Below are 24,847 nucleotides of genomic sequence, written 5' to 3'. Positions count from 1 at the left end.
ATTAAGTGTAAAAGAAACTCATTGTGTTGAGAAATAATCACTGAGAGGGAGTAAGTATAATAGATTTGAACGTTATGAATCAAGAGAGGGCCGGAACTGGGAAAGTCGAATAATATATGATATAACTAGGTATAGCTTAAAATGCAAATGTTTTCCGTCACGACTCACGAGCCATGATCGAATCCCAGGGGTAAAATAAAGGAGAGCAGTGTAAACCGATTAGAAATGAATGAATTATAATATCGTAATCGTAATTTGATAACACGCACAAATGCACAAAAAGAAACAATAAAAACTACAGAATTCAATCTTAATGAAAAATAATTAAATTCTCTATATTTATCATCCGGAGATTCTCAGTTTTCACCACCCAAGAATTCTCGAAGCATCAAAGACCCATTTCCAATATTTTTCAAACACTATACATTATACAACTAATTCGACTCTTCTGGCACATACATAATTATAACTATTTATAAGAACCTTTCAGTTTTACGCCTCGATTTGTATGGGTTGTTTTTGTAGGAAACAGTTATTTAATTTGTGGTATTTCACTATTTCTACTAGGTACCTATTTTCTATTAGTTATTACCTACCCCTGTATTACTCTACTGTAGCACTGTCCACTACATCTTAACTTTAAATACTATTATTACTTAAATATTAATTATAACTATATACCTTATAAATAATTAAAAGTGCATTTTATGGTTATGGGAGTAAAAATTTAAAGTACCTAATATTATAAAGATCAAAAAATAGAAAAAAGTATATTTTGTTTTTGAAAAAAAAATTTATAACAAGTTTATATTATCGACTTCAAAACTCACGATACACACCTATAAAATTAACAAAGAGCGTCGGCCGGACGTACGGCGCAGTCCAGTGCAGTCTGTCGAGTGTCGACTCGGCAAACTCCGCAAAAACGCCAAAAACTAACTAAAACTAGAAAAGAGACTAGTCAACACTGTGCCCCTAGATTGGCGTCAGGACCACAGTGTTGCCATAGCTAACACTATTCATAATATATTTATACATTTTACGAAACGAATTTGTTTCTTAGTCTTATTATAATTATTTGTTACCTATACATGGCCGCGGAGCAGCAAGACAACGGGTTGCCGGGAATTTCGTGCGCTAGGTATTCATTTTACGACTCGCAAGATGATGCTCGGGTTAAGTCGTCACGATTAATTTAATAAAACGTAATTAAAATCTTAAAAAACTCGGTCGTCGGTCAGACACGCGCTCGTGATTGTCAAGTGGTTTGTTAGTTTATTTTTTAATTGTCTTCGGAGTGCTCATCATAGCTATATAATATATATTATTATTATTATCCACGCAGCCGCCACCGACTTGGACACTTGGCACCGCAGCCGCGAACCTCTACTCATCGTCATGCCCGTTTAGTCACAAAGGTAAGAAATTAATAATTATTATTAAATTCTAATGCTGCGCAACTTATTATAAGTTATAACTGCTGCGGTTTAAACGAGCCGACTACTATATATTTACGTAACTTTAAACTTGCTATACATATAGCTACCTATTTATAATAATAATACTAATAATAATAGTAATAATAAGCTTATGTATGAATATTTATAGCTCCTACGTAAAGTGCAATACATTAGAATCGTTCTATAGAAATATAGGTAGTTGTACTTCTCGTACCTATTCAAATTGCGGTGAAAATTATTTTTCAATTTGACATTTTCAGTCAAGGTTGTCTACATGTGGCTATACCTATTTAAATAGTTGAATAGGCAATTGTTGTAACAGAAATTCACGACTGTATATTTTATACTTCAATATATATTATTATAACATAACGTATTATCATTGTCTTGGCCTGCAGTTTTAGGTCATTTGACATTTCAGGTAGGTATGAGTGGTATGATCTTCAAAGTAGGTAATTCACCTTTTTACCTATTATAATTTTAAATACTTGATATTTTTTCGTGTCGACCAAAGCATATAGTATGATACACAAATATTAAAAAATGATTACCCTTTTAAATCAACATTTAAAAAAGTATGTGTTGTGAGAACGTGCGGATGAAGTGAAACTTCTTTCAGAGTCATTCAACCGATAGAATATTTGGTTTGTGTTGGAATAAAATAAAAAAATTTAATTTTCAATTTAAATTAATTTATAACCTATTATTATTCAAAGATAAGAGAAATGGAAATTTCAAATTGTCTATACGATTATGACCCTATTGAGTATCGATCTATAAGTTATAACTTAAAATAAATAAAAATGAGATCATAATTTCGTTCCAATAATTCACAACTGGTAAACCGATAATACGATGATTGAAAAAATATTTTTCCTCTATCGACTGTACACAAAATTAATTAATTTTTGACGATGTAATCAAGCCAACGTATTTCACTTATTACCAGACAAGTCAATATATTCTTTTATAATATATTGTTCAGGGCGAAAATTTAAAAATTTGTTACATTAATGATAATATTATAAGACATAGGTATACTTCAAGATCAAGGCAGTCGTTATCCCGAAAATAGTTACGAAATGTATGATAACTTTGTTAACTGATAATAACATAGACCTTATACTTAGGTAGTATAAGTTTAAAGTACAGTTTCAATATTCTGACGCTCCCATTGTTTCACAATTTTTTGGCTTAAGTATATCTACCCTTTTGTAAACTAAACTTCATAAATAATAAAATTGATAAGTTAGCTGTTAAGTGTTATTATAATATTCATATTTAGATACTTACCTACTATATTGTATTAATTTGTGATATGTAGATCAATGTGATCGAGTTGGTTAAGTAAAGCATAAATATAATATAGCTATTTACCTAATTTGTTATTACCTAGTTAAATAGTTTAAACTGCTAGGTCTACAAGAGGAAAACTATAAAAAATCGTTAAGTTTGTTATTGGTACATGGATTTGAATATGCTGCTTTAACATAGCATAAGTATCACTAGTATTAGTTTAATAGACAGTAGTATATAATAGTAACTATATCAAGTATCACATGGTAACCACAAAATATGCTGTCCAAGATAATTTTTGTTACGACTTCTGTAGACATCAGTATATTAGAAAAAGGAAAATAGTTGAAATATTTTAAAAGCAAACACAATTTAAATGTATAGCTTGTAACATATACTATACACATACATATATTATTATTATGCCTATGTGCAATATGACGTAAAATATTTTTGAGTTCCAAAACAAAAATATAACAATGTAAAATGTAAAAATCTCCATAATATGTAGAATGAATAATGTACCTACAAAAAATGTATAATACGAATTTATGAAACATATTTCAAATGATCCGTCTTATACTGTGTGTATAATAATACCATGTACAATTTCCTGATAGATAATACTTTATCCAATTCACACGAGTAATATGACTGAAAAAAGTAAAAGAATACATTTTAATTTTAACGTATTTATAGCTTAATAATACTAACCTAAATGTAGAAAAGGTTAATGTCGTTTAATATTTCTACAATAGAATATCGTGTATAATATTTGTGTTGTAATCTAATTTTGTATGAAATATTCTAGTTTCAACAATAGCATAAATTACATCCATGTTTATTATAACATCTAGTAGTTATGAATAATCGTTCTATGCATGCATGGTATTATACATATCTCTTATAAAATATTAATTTACCTTCCGAATTCTGAATACAACTGTTAAAGCGTCATGTATGAAATTATGAATCACTAATCACTCTTATCTTTAATTATTTTGTTATTCGTTTTGACATTTTGTTGAGCTTGTTGTATATATTTGGTAAATAATTTCAACGTTATTTATCGAAAAAAATTACAAAAATTATACATTTAAATTCTATGAATATATTCGTCTATAGCAGCGGTTCCCAAACTTTTTCCCATCGCGGCACATTATTATTAGTTATTATAAGTCACGGCACACTTTGAATAAATATTATCTACTTATCGAATAATACGTATATAGGTAATGATGTCGGATATTATTATCGTTAATAGGTAATAATATTATTGTCTCTTGATAGCTGTACTTGTATATATATATCATAGAATTGTTCCGTGTACTATACATTTTTGGCCTTTCAATATTAAGTAATAATTCGTTCGGTCATACGAAACAGTTACGTTCAAAAAACACAACGGCCAGCCCAAATTGTATTGAAGCTTTGCGACGTTCGTTTTTGTATTAATTATTAGTTTTATTTGTATTATATATTTTAATATTTAAAAAAAAAATCATTTTATGTTTTTTTTATAAAAAAAAGTTCAAGTTGTCGCGGCACACCTTTCAAATTTCACGGCACACTGTTGTGCCGCGGCACACCCTTTGGGAAACACTGGTCTATAGTTATTAAAGGTGGTATGTAGTGTGTACACTGCTGTAAAACGGTACAGCTTGACTCTTTAACAGCAGTGAACACTTTATTTTTTTGAAATATTTGAGATCAATTCTATTCAAACATAATATTGTACGCACTTATTTTTCATTTTTTAGCCTCATGTCTGTAGGCAAAATTTTAAATTAAAATCAACTTTTGATTTTAAACTACCAACCCATAAATAGTGTATAATACGAAGATGTAGAAGTGCTGAATACTTTTCCATGTACACGTAGGACTATCATTTTATGGAACCTTAGAATACTTATAGATTAGTGATGATTTGATAATGAATTGTGAATTATTCAAATTGTAATATTAAGCTGGTGTTCTAACGTTAAAGGACAATAGTCAATAAATTAAAATGGCTATAGAATTCTGGTTTTATTTATTAAAATTTAAACGGTTCTTATTCAGTCAGTTTTGGTTTTAGAGCAATGGTTAACAGGTCAAAATGACTTAAAAAATTCAGTCTATCCGAATTTGGTATCGAAAATACCTCGCAACCAGTTGCGGTTTTAAAAAATGCAAATTGTGCATGCGCGTATCGAGAGGGTTAACAATTTGAAATTTATCTGAAAATGTGTATTTATATACTACTAGATTGTAAAAAAATCGAATTATTCCAATATAATCTGGTTGAGAAATTCAGTGTTCCTTAAATTGGTGAACACACTGTATATTTAAAGTACAAATTTTGGGCCCGGGCAATGTCGGGCGGGACGGTTAGTATATTTATATAATATTATAGTCTTCAACTATTGATTATTAATAATGACTGGCATTTTATTATTTCAATAAATAATCATATTAATTAATAATTAACTATCAATATTATCATAGAAACATCGAGTTTGTATTACATGGTTTGTTATAAACTTATAAAATTCTGTTATATGAATTAAGTTCTACAATTTGAGAAAATATTATATTATTGAGTTTTGATAGTTATAGAACTTTTGCTTTGATAAATTATGTCTGTATAGTTAGTTATCGTTGCACTTGATTATAATATAACCGATTCATTCGATTCCTATGAAGATAATTCTCGAACAAATTAAAATAAATGTAGTTAGATACGACTTCATGAAAATACGATATTTTATTAAATGTGATTCCACTTTTTTTTAATAATTTGTATTGATTAATAACTGTAGTAAGGATAGAAATACATTACCTATTGATTAATTTTTTCGATCTTGTACAAATGATCATCTTCTTATTCTTATGCTGGCACTCAAAACTCTCTTAATAAGTGTTACTCACTACTATCACAACCACCCTCCATTTGTCTCGATCTTGAACCACTCCTTCAATAAGTTATTTTTTATTACAAATATTTGTTGTAAGTATATACCCATTAATTAATATAATTGGACTGTCATATTATTGACGACGTGAATATTTTTTGTACTGTTTATTTTGTAGGTTTCTATATGTTATGTATTTTTTGAAAAATATAATCAGAAGATTAATACATGTATTAATTTACAAACTGAAATGCTATATGTAAATGTTATACGCTTGTAACCATATCGATAAAAATATTTTATGTATCATGTAATTTCGTTTAGTATACTTCCATAGTCTCTACCAATGAATTTGTGTAGTCGAGGTTACAACATAAAGGTATTTGTTCAATATTCACTAAAATACATTATTAAACACAATTTTAAATTTCGAGTTGAGTGAAATTAGTTTTGCAACAATATATTTTTGGGGTTGTGAGGATGTCATAGGATGAGTTTTCATTGCATGTAGTTAGCCACTACATTCCTGACTTCTCTTGGAATGTAACATTTTTAACATAATGTGTCACACGGCGCAATGAGTAGACAATATTGGTACATTTCTGTGTAGAAGAATATCTTGAATGCATATTATTGATTCAAGTGTTTTATTTTAAGTTAGGTAAACGAATAACAACTATAAGTTATAATAGTCACAAAACTATAAAACAGTAATAATGTCCTAATATCATATAAAAAAAAGTTTTTGATGAATCAGTTATAGTCTATATAGGTTCCTAATAATAAATTATGCTATGATGATAACATGTTATTATTATGAACTGGCTATTTTTATTATGTTATGTACCTACTACTTAGTACAAAAATATTAGATTGTTATTGACTTATTTTAGAACTATATTTTATCAAAAGGCACCTTTCGAATATTTTGGTAATTATATAGCAACATATTATAAAATAAATATAATTTTTGCTTAATGGTTGAGCTCGAAATGTTTCGTTTTTAATTATATTTTGGAGAATACATATTGATAATAGTTATAACTTGTATCATTATGTTATAGGTCCAATCGTACATTTCAATACAATCTTATATTATTCTATAACCTATTTAGGAACAACATATATTGATTAATTAGTAAAGTAATTAATATATCAAAATTAAATTTAAGTATAAAAATATTAGTCAATAATAAAAGTTGTTAAATCAATTTAAGGTCTTAGATATGATTAAAAATAGACATTTTGCTGCATCTACATTATTTGACACAATAATAAATATGCAATAATTTAAAAATAATTACTTTATTGTTTTAATATCTTTTGCAGTTTCACAAGTTGTGAAATTATAAATAGGTAGACATTTATAATTTCTGCCTTCAATATTGCACGTATGCACAAATAAATAAATATAATAAAATATATATGTACTATAAATTCTTGGATAAAAGTAATTTCCAACAACCGACAAAAAACTTGGGTTTTATCTTCTTTGAATGTAAAAAACTTAATTTAAAGTTTTTTTTTCTTTTGATCGAGATGGAAGTGAATTATTACAAATGTATCTAAAAAGTAAGTTTTAGTTTTTACAAATATAAAATAAACTTACAAATTAAAGTTGAGTTTATAAGCAGGAGATTTTCAGATAATCATTAATATAGAGTGAACCTTGTTTTTTCTAAATGTGTTGGATAATATGGTTTAGTTCAGCATTGTCGTATATATTAGTAGACAATTTACTGTAGTCATGCTTTTATGATTTCAAATTAGACAGCTGAAGTATGTAACAAGACGATAATATCAACTTAATATTTTTGAAATAGTTTGATCGTGGGTGCGTTTATTTAGACACGTATGCGCCTAAGAATGGGTGACTGACGGGCGTCGGTTAGCATGAATGGTGGCGAGGGTATGTATGCCACAAGCATTCAATTTTATTACAAGGCACAACTGCAATAAGTTACATTTTTCGTAATTGAATTTTTCTTATTTTTTTTAAAATGTCATAAGTATAATTTTAAATAATATTTCTTTTATCGACCAAGAGCCATTTGCCATGACATTAATATACTCATGTATTAATATCAGTGTTCGGAACGTTCACCAAAAAATATTTATTCGTTCACGTTCATGTTCAGTCTTTAAAAAATGAACTCGTTCAATTCAAGTTCATTGAAAAAATAAATGCGTTCATAATTACATAATATAATTAATCAATATATTTTAAACATATTATATTTATGAGTGGCAAATAAATTGAGTGTCTTAAAAATTGTTCAAACTCTTTGAAATATAAACGTCTCTTACGTTTAATGTGAAAAAAGCGAGTGACGTTCGCTTATCGTTCACTAAATATGAACGTGAACGTACAAACGTGCGTTCATGAACGATGTTTTTTCCAAACACTGATTTATGTACATATAGATAGTATAAGTTAACTATATTTATTTCAGACCCTAACTTAATATTATACAGTTCAACCATTGACTGCTTCTAGTTTGTAATTTGATTATGTCAATTTTGATAATAAGTGAAATTCGAGTAAGTACCCCTAACTCTGCATTGGGGCGATGAATAAACAATGATCTCCGCCACTCTGATGACACTGAACTTCACTCGGCAGTTGGCCTCCTTCTCGGCTTGACATCGGATCGACCCACCTCGAGTTCTATCGTTATAATACCACTACCGATCGGTCTGGGATCTTGTTACTCATTATTATTTTTAAATTATCTGAATTCAGTATTGTCGTATTTTATTTTGTCATTCTCTAATTTGAAGAGAAGTCAAGGTTGTATAAATGCCGACAAAACAAACGTGAAATCATAAAGTGCGTGTCACATAAATTATCTTATTTTATTTTATTTTTTTATTGATCCTTAAGCCCAGTGACTATTCGAATGGCCATCAGCTAAATTATTTTATAAACGCAGTGTATAAAGTACAGGACCTACTAGTGCTATATGTGTTTTTCTCAAACCCTATAATAGTAAGTGTTCATACAAGTTTATAGGTATAACGAATTAATTAATGCGGAATAATTGGATTATTTAAAATAATATAACCTAAATATGTAATATATAACCTAACTTCGTACAAACGGATTACAATTTAAAACTAAAGGATCTGACTACCTAGTTTAGAGATGATTCAGTCGTTTAGTGTATTGTGGGGGAGGGGGAGTAAACATTTAAAAATCAAATAATAGATAGCCGAGTTTCTATGTGATCAATTTATGCATACGTATTTTAAATTATTGTTTGCCTTACTGATTCATACTTTTCATATACATACAAGACATTTTATGCCACTTTAAATTCTTACTACCCTGTAATCTATTTATACGAGAAGATCCATTTAACGTAACAAAATCATTATTTTTAGAAACTCAGTGTTCCTCAAAATATTAAAAATTTGAAGTCGTTATAATACAATATTTAAGGAAAAAAATAAAATGTTTTTGGGCATTTTTTTTAGTATTTTACTTTTTTGAAAGAAAACATACATTTTTCATTTCATATTACAAAACAAAATACTATATGGAGTATTTCGATTAACAAAAATCAAATTTCGGACAGTTAGTTTATTAGTTATAACTTACGTATTTAGAGTTTAGACGAGCGGAGCAGTGGAATAATATTTTGTGAGGTACCCCTGTTGTACTACTCCACTCCACACAACTAAATTTTAAATAGTTATAGCTCGTAAACTAAAAAACTAAATAATTTTATTTTTAAATATCAAAGTATTTCAACAAACATTTTGTTTTGTGGTACGGTATTGAAAATTCATGTTGTCCTAAATCACCTAACCTAAACTAAAAGAATTAAAAATCAAAAAATTGTAAACAATTTAGCAAAATATTGTTTTTAATGACTTACAATTATTTAACAAAATATTTTCAAAAATACAAATAGTTTTTGAAATGACGAGTGTCTTACGTTAAATGGATCACACGGTATTTATAATAAAACTCGTGTGCATTACTATACATTTGTGTATGTGCACAATTGAATTTTTTCGATGCATTGAACGCTGAGACCGCATAAATATTTAAGCTAGCGGTGCGCTACGTAGGTATATCATGATACCACAGTACACCTATACCTACACGTACCGAAAACAACATATATGTATTAAATCATGAAGTAATCTATAAAGTATGAAGTACAATAACATAAACCAAATAGATAATAATATTATATCGAAACAAATGTGATGATACGTGAGGCTCTGACTTTCTAACCCCATATAACTCATATATGTCTAAATAGATAATTGATGAGTGCCCCCTTTTTATCGAAGGTATGGACACTCTTCTTAATATGGTACATTTTGGGTTTTACTCGTATGTGGATGATAATATAATATTATCAGTCTTCTGAAGTTTTTGCAGCTCGTATATTTTAAATCTAAAATTTGAAAACTAAAAATAATGTAGGTGTTTTCTAACTAACAACGACCTATCTTACGGTAACAATAAGCAACAACATTAAGTACAATTGAAAAGTGTTTTGTTTTGTCAATTTGTGTTGAATATAATATAAGATAAATTAGATGGGCTTAGCTTCCTAGTCCCCTCTTAATTGTGCCACTGATTATTAAGTACCCTTTTACATTTTTAATTTATTAATTTATGTTTTCGAAAACTTTTACTGTGTTTTTTAATTATATTTTATTATGTATATATTTTACACTAATTACACCATTAAAACAGTGCGATATATGGTCAGATCGTTTGAAAAAGTATGTATACTGTTGACATTTCGAATAGTTTTTGTATTTTATAGTCGGTCAGCCAATAATAACTAAACAACATCAGTTTTGTCGGTATTCTTTTTATTTTGTTTATCATGTACCTACGCAATTACTTTGTACAATAGACTGATATTATGGAAAAGCATAACCTAACCTAATCTATTAATATGCGTGCAAATATTGTATTACTTATGGTACCTAAATATTATGACACACTATATCCCAGTATGACTGCACTCAGTCGAATTTCCATTCGAAAGTCTCACGATTTATTACTTTTGTATTGAGCGGATGTGAGAGCTTTATACATTTATTCATGTGTTGGACAACTGCAAAAGTCAAAACGACATATGTAGTCATTCTCATCATTTTTTCTCATTTAGTATCAAAGTCTTGTAATTTCGTTTTAAAATATGAATTTTCAACTTCCTTATTGTATCGAGTCATAGATAGTTATTCATTTTCACCAAAAGTATACTTTTCTGTTTTCACCGATTCACTTTTTTGGCAAATCACAAATTGGTTCATTCCCTTTTCTACTATATAAAAAAAACCGTTTTAGCTGTAAGATATATGAATAATATTGAATGATTGTACAGTTGTATTAGAATGGTGAAAAAATTATTAATCATCCAAATAAATAGATTAATAAATATCAAATCATATTAAATAAACAAATTTTTGATTTTTTTCGATTTATGTACCTATGATTACATTTTTGATTATTAGTAAAAAAGATTAAACATTGAATACAAGGTTCTTCATAATAGTTTCGACATGTATATAGGTAATCACATTGTTTTTATAAGAGTACATACCTATATAATTGTTAACCTTAAACTTGAAACGAAATTCGTCAGAATTAAATTTTTTATCTCAAATATGTTGTCTTATTATTTTCCGTGAGCTGTATAATGATAAAACGATGTAGGAAGTAACTGCAGTTACATAATATTATGTGCAATACTTATACCTAGGTATATACAGTACCTAAATACGTTACATGCCCTGAACATATAATTTTAAAAATTGTATTATGATATCTCGAAAAAGTGAAACCACCATCATAGTTTTCCCGGAAAAAGGAATCCACCAATATATTTTATTATTTGAAGGGAAAGGTTTGCTTTTGGCGAAATGCCTCTAGAATTTAGTGCACACACGTCCACCACTTGTATTATTGGCGAGACCAGCTGATTTCGTCCGACGTGTCCAACAGTATATAGCAACACGCAACTACGAAGACCCGTTGTACCGATTTCCGATTGTCCGTTATTTGGTGTCATTCTCCACAGACAACGCTTTTTCTCGTAAACGGTATAATATTATATTTTCGTGTGTCGGCTGAATTACGTAATTCACGAAGACGTTCTTCAATGAAGCACTATTAGCCATTAGGCAAGTCCCCTGGAACGGTTTATTGGATTGTCCGTTTACAGCAGCCATACTCAACCTGCGGCCCTCCAACGATTCATACGTGGCCCGAACAGAATAAATTTTAAAATGCCATACAATATACACAATATATAAATTTATTTTTATTCCTTAATTTCCGTTCCATTCATTTCGACTTGTGACCCGCGTAATATTTTAAAATATTTTATGTCGCCCAAATATAAAAAAGGTTGAGTATGGCTGGTTTACAGTGTTATCGGAGCGAAATTGTGATAAAAGTGGCTAGTTTTGCTCACTGCCCTTGTCGATAACTGCTCAAAGTGGTTTGGTACTTATTTTCATCTTATCGTTTCACTCGTGCCACTAATACGTATTTTTCAATGAGTTTTAAAAATTTACTCAATTAAAAATGATTTGTCAACTATCTATTAAATATTATTTTATGTAACGTTAATTTATTTATGTACGGTTGATTTGCATATAAAACGCGTTTAAAACAAAATACAGATACAGGTAGTATAAGTAATATAAATACATACAACTAAATAAAAGTAGTTCTCAGCCCCCGATCTCAAAACTTTTTTTTTTTGATTAGAATACTTGTATTTATTTCCAAAAAAAACTATAAAACTAGCTCTACACCGAAAAAAAATGATTAAAACATTAGAATTAGTATGTCGTGGGAAAATAAAACTGTTCAACTTGGTTCAGAAATAAATTATGTATACTCTTATAAAAAATGAAGAACAGTATTTAAGGAAAAAGTTTTCTGACTGTTCTGACACGTCTTTAAAAACCTGGGAAGTCACTCTGCTGAATAGTAAATAGCATATTTCGAGTGTACCTCGTCATTGAGTACCTAGGTCATTGTTACGGAATATCCAACATTTGAATTCAATGACGAATCATTATATTCGAAAAACAATTCTGAGTGTAGTCAGTCTGTTTATATTTTTAAGAATATTTTATTTTATATTTATAGTTTATAGCGCTATTAGTAATATGGTAGAACGGTCTAACTGTTGCTTTAAATAAATCACAAACGTATATTATTTAATAATTATTATATTAGGTACTATTAATTTTTGATATAAATCAATACCAACGTATCACGATTATTGTGCGAATAAGTTTGTGCCTTCGTATGGTATAAACTGTTTAAAAGTATTTTGAATATTTCAATGAGCATAGAAAATAATATTAAACGTAATGCTTAACACTTTAAGTAATTAGTCCTTTAGATTAATATTTTTTGATTGACAACAATTAACTAAAATTGTTGTTATTTAAACAAATAACACTAAAAGTATCTAACTTATAAGAATTCTTGTAAATAATTTTCAAGTCTTTAACTACAAAAATGTTGTTGAAAAAATTCGTTGTAAAAAAAAATTGTAACTTTGCATATTCAATATTTTTATTACTAATGAAGAAACAGGCTTTTTGACTAAGAGACGATATGTGTATCAATATAAATCAAAAAAAATTATCAAAAGTCGAAAATGTCAAAGGTCTATAAATAAATTAAGTGTCAGAATATTTTACGTCAAATTGTCTAGTCTTCTTCCTTTTTGAATTACCACAAAAATCAAAACAACGAAAGCTATGTGTTGTATACTCATACATTTCCATTATCGGGTTTTTTTGTTAGTTTTCCTCAGTTATTTCATAGTACTGAGAACTTTATAATTTTACCTCTAACTACAAATTAGATATAAGTTTCCACTATTCATCGCCTTCAATATTATAGATTTTCCAGCACAAAAAACTTCTTTAGAGTTTAAGACGAAACAAAAAATACTCATCACCGTATAACCAATATTGAAACATTCATAGCTCCACTCAGAATCTAAAATATTTATATTGAATCATAATGATCTAATTTCATTATTATTTAAAATATTCTTTTTTTGCATGAACCTCGTTATTTATATTTTATATATATTAATATATATTATTCTTTTCTTTGAGCATATAATAATTTATTTATTCGTCAATTTATTACTCATTATAGACTTGTTATAGATTCAACGAAATGTAATATAAAAATATTTTATTTTATTATTTTTATTTATTGATAAGCGGGTGTGCAGAATAATTTTATAGCAGGGATTACTCTTTTCCTCGACTCATTATTTTTTTTTATTGCCGAAGAGATAGTTATTTAATAGAGATACATTTTTCTTTTAGTTTAAAATATTAATAAAACCATTTGTTTAATATATTTTGTTATACATATTGTAGTATTGAAGTAATAAAGTATGTATAATTTTTCGTATATCAAAATAATATTGTTAGAATTTCATACGTATTTAAGAATTTGAAATATATTATAAATAATATTTAAGTCTTGGAAGATAATATTTTATAGACGTTTTTATTAGGACCTAATTTTTGCTCTAATACCCTTAAAATATAAAAAGGACATTTTGATAATATAATTTTATTTTTTAAATCGCAATGCCGTCTGGGATAATAATTGAATGGGTATATACTATTTGTAATTATAATAATTCATATTTTATTATGTTATAGGATAAAAATAAAAACATTTTTATACTTATTCAAACATTGGTTTTAATGAACTATGTAATATGTATTATATTATTATTACGTTCAGTCAATAATAAAGGTGGCTTTTATCTTTTTAAACTTAAGAACTCGTTTCAACTAGTAATGGATTTAGGTAAAAAGACGGCTGGTGCAAGCACACGAATCGGCCTGTTCATCACACAAAAACCAAACATACCTATAATACGACTATACAGTATAATAAGATAACATAGCCCTTTTATAGCTAGTTAAAGTAACATCTTAACAGTCCGGTGAACGTTATTCACCCACTCACCCATCATCGTTCAAGACCGTCTACGGTTTCAACTAGACGAACCCTTTATGGAAATCTCAACGCGTGTTTAATTCGGTGTAAATGATTTTGTAATGTTGCGTTATCTATACATTTTATGTATATTTATATATACCTATATACATTGTACATAATATCTGTGTGTACAGTGTATACATGTATATAGCGTTCAGGTAGGTATATACAAACATTGTGTACTTACCTATATTATAAATCTCGATACTTACATTACTTTTGGGGATTTTACCTTCCCCTCAAGGGTATATCTTCAATGCACAAACACACAAACGCACATTATTGTGCATATATATACATATATATAATATGTAGGTTTATCATATAATATTAGTGCCACGGCTGTATATATGTAGGTCCTATACCAACCAAAGTCGATATAATCTAAAGTATCGTGCTCGTGACTCGTCCAGTCGGCTTATCGCAACGATCGTTTTAATGCGCGTTCCCTCTGCCAATTAACTCTGCGGACGACAAAACTTTTTCCGACCCGAATCCTACAGATATTTTCCTATCTCGAATGGGGTAAATAAAACGAAAACACAAAAAAAAGACGTAATTAGAATTAGTAATTAAAATTTCCTCCGCCCGTTAAGGAACTGTATTCTCAATGCACGTGTTCAATCATAACGGAATTAAAAATAATGTGAATACAATTAAATGAAACATGAGGAAAAAAAGTGTATGAAAAGATATATTTTACCATATGTTAGTAATTCGTCGTCTCGCTAAAGGTTCGTTTCGGAACAAGCTGTTAGGTTAGGTGTAAAAAAAAAATATTTAAACAATATGTGGTTATAATAATAACTGGTTGAAAATAAATGTTATTTGTGTTATTACTTATAGTGCATAGAATTTTAAAAGTATACATTACAAATGTAATGCATTTATTTATTTTCAAATTAGGTAGGTAACTATATTATTAACTATTAACATTTATCTATTGGTTAGTAGTGCACATTTATAAATTATAAACGTTATTTTATACTTTATATTTTTTAAAGTATAAAACAACACATAACTTATATACTTTTCAATTGTTATTTAATAAATTATTTTTAACATTTTGGCTTGAAATTAATAGTGTTATACTGTTGACCGTTGCCGTTGTTGTATTAACAATAATATAGACAATTGTTGGCTATTCGTTTTGGAGTTCAACTAAAAAAGCTAAATCGATTTTATCGAAAACTAGTTTTGAGTAAAAATTCCCGTTTTTCCCTAATTTTATTTTTGTTTTTCTCAGTTCATCGTTCCACTCAGATTCTAAAATTGAATATTATAATAAATATTTTTATGCTTTAAACAAACAATACATTTTATTTTATAATGTCATCCATTAAAATAAATTGAGATGGTTTAACACATTGATAAATTCTTAGAATGCGTATGAAATAAAGTTATTATGAAATGTACCTATAGATAAACTTTTATATAGTGACTATGTGCATTGTACATTGTGCACACAACATACTACATGTTACTAAATAGGGTTCTTTCCCCCATTTTTTGTGCTGTGTAAAAACAACTAAATCAAAACAAATAGGTCATTTCCGCTTTCTGTTTGGCCCAATATGACATGTTGAACCTATGATACGCAATATATGCAATTATTTGAACTACATTTATTTTATTTTACTATGATGAATACTATTTTACAAATGTGTTAGTTTATTAAATTATTTTCAATTCATAATTTAAAATTAATAAAATATTGCAAGGTTTCAACTTTCAAGGAACTCCACCTATTTTTAGTTACACTTGGTGTAATAATAATTTTATATTATTTAGTAAAGTATAAATTATAAAATTAGTAAATACGTTTTGTATGTATACAATATATAGGTACGTAATTGTAAAAGACACGTGTAAAATTGTAAATAGACGCAGATATATGCAGCATTGAAATTTACTCAATAACAATTTTACCCGAGTGTAAATTAAAATTTAAAAATACATTCCTCGTAGTAGGTATTTCTCTGCGGAACACTGAGCTACATCGATCTAAACGGAATATAAAATAATATAATCATTGTAGGCGCACCTACTATAGGTACGTCTATCTAGCTAAAATGTTTTAGTCTTAATTTTGTTGAACTTATGTTATATAATTATTGTAGACTTGTGGCGTGTCACATACTCCATAGGTAATATAATATGTACCTATCTAACAAATTTAAAAACCCATTGTTTTTTATTATGATAAAATGTATTATATATATATACCGGGAGCACGGGAATTAATTAAGTGTTTTGGGGTCAGCATACACACGCACACACACAAATGTTATATATGTTGTACACAGTTAGATTCACCAATGGTGGGATATTCACCGCGTTTTTGGCCGTGTTCCCCGTACACCAGACATTATATGTGTATATGTTCAGTATTATGAGATCATTGCCGCATAGCCCCCAAAAGGGATCAGCTTTAATCTCGTTCCTGGACCCTCGACCGTCGTTTATATACCTGCGATCACAATATTTGCGCAAAACAGCTTCAGGTTTTTTTCCATTAGCTTTGAACATTTGTCCAGTGCTTAAGTGCGCGGAGCATTTTGAAATTCTGCCAACCAATAAATTCCCAAATTTAATGATTGAGATTAAAATAAGCACAATTAGGCGCACACGAAATCGCATGTACCCATATGCAATACATTTTGATTTAGCATAATTTTAACTTTTAAGCCAACGGCAGCCATATTATTGCCAGCAGACGTTTATTTGTTTGCCATGTCGTATATGGTGGTGTAGGTATATTTGAATCTTGGAAAAGTTTCCTATGAATCGTAGGGTTTATTCTGAATACTAAAACATCAATACTTCCACCAAAATAGGCATTATTGTTTGACCTGGAGACGGTGGAAATGTGATTTTGCATTCAATTCACATGCAAAATGAATATATATAAATATATAAGAAACAATAATAGTGAATAATGTTACCGGAGAGGGGGGTGGTGTTGCCAAAGGGGTGCTCAGTTTTTTTTTTACTTCACTGTGCAATTTCTTTTCATCTCCACCAAAAATTGTATCCAGTTAGAGTCCAACTCATAATAAAAGCATTTCATAATGGTAAGCCCCGGGCGAAAAATTAAAGAAGATAATGAAAAAATCTAAAGGGGGTAAGGTTTTTGTCAATTGTTTTTTTTATTTTCTCATTCATTATTTATTTATTTTGTTTTCAAAACTTTTCGCTTTTTACAAGAATATTTTTTTTTCTATACAAATACGTACTATCATGAAACATAATGCTATATAAAATGTTTAACGAACATCCGTATTTACTACATATCAAAATGCATGTAATTATAATGTTCGTATTTCAAACTACTAGAACTGCATTATTTTTAAATTATTTCTATTTGATAACTCAAACAAAAAAAGTTGATGACATATCATGGTGTATGATATGTATGTTTTTAAATGCATTGATTTATTTTGCAGACCTTAAGTACTATATAAATATGGGCCATGTTCATCGGACATAAAATAACTCTAAAATCATATACATTATTTATAAAATCATGAACAATTTCTTTAACTAATCTCTTATTGAACATAATTATGACAAATGATGGGCTTCTGGATTACTTAATATTTATGACAATCATAAATATATTATATATTGCATCCATCGGGTGTCGAATAATAATTAGAATAAATTAAACATTTTCTGAGGTGACTGAAATTGAAAAATGTAAGGATTTCTGTCATTTCAGAACAGTTAGAGTAACGAATAAATTATTGTGCTACTTGTATCGAGTTTCAATATATTTATTACTTTCAGCCGTCAGCTATAAGTACAAAAGTACAATAGTATTTTTTTTTTTTTGTAACGATCTCTGATTCTTTTAACTGAATATCAGATTTCAATAAGGACACATTGACTTTTATTCTACGCAATTACATTTTCGTCTTTGGAATATTTAAACCTATTAACTTATTTCGAACCAGAAAAATTCAATTGAATATAGTATATTATTGTTCATTACATAAAGTGTTCAGATTATGTTGGCTATTTTAAAATGTAAGCAAAAAATGTTTTTGTAACCTAACCACGATTGTCCACTATATTTAAATAAATGTGATCCCAAGTATTATTATTGAGCAGAAAGTCTATTTTTATTAGTTGGATGTCCCCGATTAAAATATTTTAAGACATAATAATGTTGCTTTAATAAATTTAATAGTCTTACTGTATAGTAATCTGTATATTGTGTAAACATTTATTTTGTTCTAAAATTAATGGCGTTTAGTATAAATTATTTTAGTTTTGATATTTTTGTGTTTATTTTGTCTGCTAAAACATTGTATTATATTATATGCTCCAATATTTATAAAATTAAAATAAGACTCAACTGATAAAACCACACTTTAAAGTGTAAAGTGTTTGAAACGTCTAAAGCTTGTTACAATTTGTTATGAACTGAAATAATTAAGTGTGGAACTTTACTCCCCGGACAGTCGTTAGGATAAAGAGAATCTCGTTTTATATACATATTTTTTCGTATAATAATAAGGAAGTTTTTATTGTTGAAGAAAAGATGTTTGTGAATACCATTCTAGAAATTATACTCTAAAAATGATAACAGTACCTAATTTTAATGAACAAGATTTAAGTTACCCAACTTGGATATAAGATTCTGGCAATCCTAAAGTGCTATTATTATAATATTATTTAAGTCTCAACACCTTTATTATAAAGTGTACGTACCTACCTAAACATACATAAAACAAGTTATTATAATTTGCGTTGTTTAATATGATGTTGAGTCTAATAAGTACCCATATATTAGTATTAACTACCTGCATGAATCCTCCTTGACAATATGTTCCATTGACTAATACTCCAAATTTAAATTTTTTAAATCTAATTCGAAGAATATAGTCTTTAGGCGTTCCTTTAAATGAACGAAATCTGTATGAACAGTAAAGTGGTTTGCCAAAATTCGATGACGTTACTTCCGGACTAGTGATATCTTCATAGATATCAACAGTTTTATTGCAATGATCTATTCTGCCTGAAAAATAAACACTGAATTAGTATAATTTAGTTTCATGTAAATACTTTATTGATTTATAATTAGTTTTTAAATAAAGTTGCTTAAAAAAAATAGTTCATAAGTAGGTACTGTATTTGTATGGAACATTATTATGCGTATAATCGCATTCTTTAAATTACTATTTATTTATTTTCATTAAACTGGTAGGATCCCTAATAGTACAATTTCACACTAATACTATTTGATAAACAATAGAAATAATAATTATATCACAAATAATAATTGTGCATATATATTAACAAGTATATACTCGTGTAAAAAATAAATCTTGTATAATCTGAATAACGGAGGGTACTCATTAGCCAAATGCATCATCCAATAAACTGGATTTTTTACTGTATTATTTTTACCATAATCTGTGTAATAAAAATTAATGCTAAGGGATAGTAAGATCTTGTGAAACGAGCAGGAAGTCTAAAATTAATTTGAAATGAGAGAAGAAGGCAAAGAGTTCTCAATATGTCCAGATATAAACTTAAGCAAGAAAAACATGTTAGCTGTCAAATGTCTATCTGTAAATGAATTAAGCCCAAGCAGATTTGTAACAGGCTAGATAATTGAGCGGAGTATGTTCAATTTTTAAAATATAAGCGACTGATGATAAAATAACGCCTCTGAACTCACTCTAAAAGTAAGAAGTATGTTGCCTTAAACGGATCCCAGAGAATAGATGCATATTCCAATATGGACTGAACAAAAGAGCAGTGTACTGTTTTGAGCGAGGAGGACAGTTTAAAGCTCTTCGAGGTATGAACTGTTAAACCTAGGGTCTTAAATGCTTTACTGCACACTGTTTCTGTGTGCTACCAAATTAAGATTTGAACAGAATATAATACCTAGGTATTTTTTAGTAGTGACCCAAGTCAATACCTGGGTTACGTAGGTACGTAGGTATTAGTGGGTATATTATACATTATAATACTTTGATTGAATAATACGTAAATTATTGTAAGCATAATATGAACTTACAGTAAGGTTGATTACATATACAATTAATGGAATATGAAACAAATACCTACGAGGTGGTTTTAAAGTACCTACTTAAGAGGACGCTACGCCCGCATGCGTCGTCTCCGGGCGTCTTACAGACGCATGATAAACCAAATTGTACGTTCTGAACTTCTGAATAATCTATTTAACTCTGTTATGTAAGCTTATGTTTAATATTATATAAGAGTGAACTCACTCATATAAAAGCTGTAACAGATGGACCTGATAAAAAAAAAAAAAAATGATGCTACCTTATCGTTGGACAAATTAAAAAATATACTCATGTCGGCAGATTTCCTAAAATTATATTTGAAAAAAATTATTACGTTCCAAATGAATTTAATCAAAAATATATTGATATTTTAAAAAATTCTAAAAAATAAACTACTCGACTTAGATAAATGTTTTTACGATCAAAATTGTTCTTATAATCGGAATCACAGATTGGCTTTTTTCTAAACTTATCCAAAAACATTTAGTTACATTTTTATATTCAGTATTAAAAAGTAATAATAATTTTTTTATACTAAACATATAGCGCAAGTGACTATAAATTATATTTAAAAAAAAATTACAAAATATTGATCATAACAGAAGTTATTGCATTAGTCAGTTCTTTCTGTTGCACTCTGTATGGTACTCAAATTTAAAAGTAAGACTGTTATCTAGTGAATCTTATTGGTTTTTGTTAATATTTTATTTTTAAATCGAGTTATGCGTGTCTTAAAAACGTAATTGGTTTGTAGAAAATGTTTCGTTTATAGCTGGTAGGTAATTCAAATGTATTATATTAAATAAGTACTAATAATAAAACCGTTCTTCGAAATGTATTGTCGTTTGTCAATTTATTGTGTTAAAATGAAGAAAATATTAACCACCCAGAAAATGTCTTATACAATTATATTTATACCTGTACAATATTATTGTAAAATGTACAGAGGGTACTTACAACATTTTCATTAATCTGTCGCAAAGGTGAAAGCCTTTCGAGAATGATTAATAGATGGTAAATCGACCCCTAATAAATTAATCATTTGGTGACTCGTGTTCAATCAACTAGGTTTTGCTTATTTGTTGAAACTTTGAAGTTAAACTTAAAACCCCATGAAAAGTAAAAATAAGTTATTTATGTCATTATATATATATATTTGTATTGTTAGCCACATTGTTTTGAGTTTCTATTTAGATACATTGACATATTCATCAGCAGTGAATAAGACATAAAAAAAAAATTATTTCTGTTTTTTAAACACATTAAGATAATATCATTGTTTTTAATTTCCCCATTTCGTAAAATTTAAAATTTAAAAATAATGGAAATAATTTCAAAAAATGCCATTGACGAAAATCAATTAACGAATAGAATAGGTACCTGACCTACAATAATTATTTTTCTTAAACTAGAAATCAAAAATATTTTAAGTTCATAATGAAGAATATACTAACTTAGATTATAGTTTAAGTATAAGTAAAGAGCATACAATATTGCAATGTAATGTATTTTTAAATACCATCCATAAAATACCTATTTCTTTTGATTACATTTAAAATACATAATAACAGTTAACAAACCAGTTACTCATTGTTTGATTTTTGTACATCAAAATGTTTAAGGAACAATAATATTATTAACATTGGTGACTAAATTTTTTATTTTGAGATGGAATCTGATTTTGAGTGACTCGGTAGTTGGTCATACTACTGTACTTTAGAAATAAAAGTTGACAAATGGTTTAAGGATTTTTCTAATATAAAGTTTAAGTACATTTTTTTGTCCACCTGTGCGTATATAATATTATAAATATGTAATTAATAAAATAAATAAACTGAAAACCGTTGATGAGTTTGTTATTTTAAATACAAATTAAAAACAAAGATAATAAATGAACGTTTGTTTTTCAAGAATACTAATTATGAAATAGAGCTTTCATTATAAAATGTTTGTAAATAATTAACGGTATACATTATCTCAAAGCATTTATCTTAATTACAAATAGGTAGGTATCTTAATTTAGTACACATTTTATTTTAATGAAAAACTTCAATCATGTGCAGTAAAATGGCGGTTCATTGTAGATTATATTTTTGGTAAAAAATGTTATACAATATGTCAATAAATTATAAGGTTTGATAAATATAAATGTAAAAACATTATTATTTTCTAATCTATGTTACTCATTAACCTACCTATTATAACCTATGATTTTCATAAATGTAAACACTGTAACCAAAAAATCTAAAAATAAATAAACATAGTTATTTTTTACAGACATTTTAAGTTCAAATTTAGACGAAATTACATATTAAAACCAAGGATAATGATTTAATTATTTTGTTGTAATTTAATAATATTGTTCATAGGTACTTGAGACGTTTAGATTACATTAATATTTTGTATACAGTTTACACACAATGATATTTTCAACTGAAACTTTTTTACCAAAAATTAATTTAACCTAGGTGCTATAGTACAAATGTCTAATAGTAATATAAATTACTTTAATCACCATAATAGCACACAATTTAGTTTTCGCTCAGAATCGTTTCTCGTATACAATGATCATCAAATTCAAATTTAACACAACCATTACTATGACTTTCTAGACACCTAACGCATACTATCCACTTACTCGATTTTTTTTTTTTGTCGATTTATAGTTTGTGTAGATAATAAATATTATGTTTGAAAATATTCATCATCACAAACTCTCATTATGAACGTCTTAAAAATATTAATGTTAAAAATATATTCGTTCGCTTATTTCCGACAGACTAGGTCGTTAAATCATTTTCGGAAATTAAAAATATAGTCTTTCCATTGAAGGATATACTTTAAAATGTAAATATACGAAATATTTAAAGTGTTTTGTATTTAGTGTACATTTAAAATGATTAAAATTGTACAAAACGTGTTTCGAAATACAACATAAAGTACTTAATGCATTTTGAATACGTATTCCACATAGAAATGTAATTGAAATATACTGTACAACGCGTATAAATGTATAATGTTACTCGTATTATAATGTACCTATTACATCCTACGACGACGGACAGAAATTGTTTTGATAAATTCATAATTTATATATGCACTCATAATATATGGATCTTACATGACATCAAATCAATTTCACGTATACACTACATAGTAGTGGTGTATTAATTTAAAATTGCTCGTATTTCGGATACTGCATTGTGTCATATACAGAGTGAACCGAAAACCATGCTTACCAATTTTTTTTATTCAATAATGCAGTTATGCGAAATCTGAATTTTGAAATAATTAAATGTGCTTAAGTCCTGCAGGCTTTAAAATTCTTGAGATTTTTTTTCCTCTTGAGAAGTGTCCTGTGGAGATAAATAATATTTTGCGTTTCAAATGAGAACAACCCCTCTTCTATTAATAATAAAAATAACTTAATTTCGAATAAATTCGGTGAAAATTTTAAACCAAATCTAAATAAAAATTTGAACGAGTAGTTTTTGTTATTTGACTTTGTGTACAAAGGGATAATTGGCTCATTATGATAGGTAAATAGGTTTTGACTATTTGAGAAAGCTGGGTTTGGGGATTTGAAAATTGCAGTAATTAATATTAATCCATCAAAATGTATAATTTGTAAAAATGGCCAAGATGTTAAATACTAAATCCAATATTATATCTATTTTATATTTATATAAAACCATTTTTAAGAACTATTATCCTTAGTATAAACATTATAGTAGCTGAGAAACTATTCGTTAGTATTTTGATTTAGGGAAACCAAAATTAAAAAAAAAATGATCCACTAAATAATTTACTGTATAAAAGTAGTGTTCTCATTTGCAAAGCCGTGTAAAGTATGTATTACTATTCACCACACAAAACTCCTTGAATAGGTAGAAAGAGAAGAATCTCAATAATTTGAAAATATGCAAGTCTTTAAGTATTCTATTTTACGAATGAAAAAAATCACAATTTGAATAAATTCAGTATTAAAAGAAAATACGGGCTGTGCATGCTCGGCGAATCACCCTGTATAAAAATACAGTACACTCTCATACATGTGTAATATTGTTATTCGTATATTATGTACTCGTAAGTTACATACTGTTGTGTACTTGTTTA

The 24,847-nt window shown here is 27.8% G+C and overlaps 1 protein-coding gene across 3 annotated transcripts in view; it reads right to left on the bottom strand.

Annotated features, from left to right (window-relative positions):
* LOC111035684 overlaps positions 1–24,847 on the bottom strand; it is a 68,351-nt gene that overhangs the window by 20,801 nt on the left and 22,703 nt on the right. For all 3 annotated transcript variants that reach the window (XM_022317399.1, XM_022317400.1, XM_022317398.1), the window contains one exon: positions 19,493–19,707. In XM_022317399.1, the coding sequence (XP_022173091.1) occupies positions 19,493–19,707 (215 nt within the window). The remainder of the gene's footprint in view (positions 1–19,492; positions 19,708–24,847) is intronic.

The sequence above is a fragment of the Myzus persicae genome, unplaced genomic scaffold (assembly GCF_001856785.1).
Source record: "Myzus persicae strain clone G006 unplaced genomic scaffold, MPER_G0061.0, whole genome shotgun sequence".
NCBI classification, from domain to species: domain Eukaryota; kingdom Metazoa; phylum Arthropoda; class Insecta; order Hemiptera; family Aphididae; genus Myzus; species Myzus persicae.
This window is presented reverse-complemented; position numbering and strand designations above follow the sequence as displayed.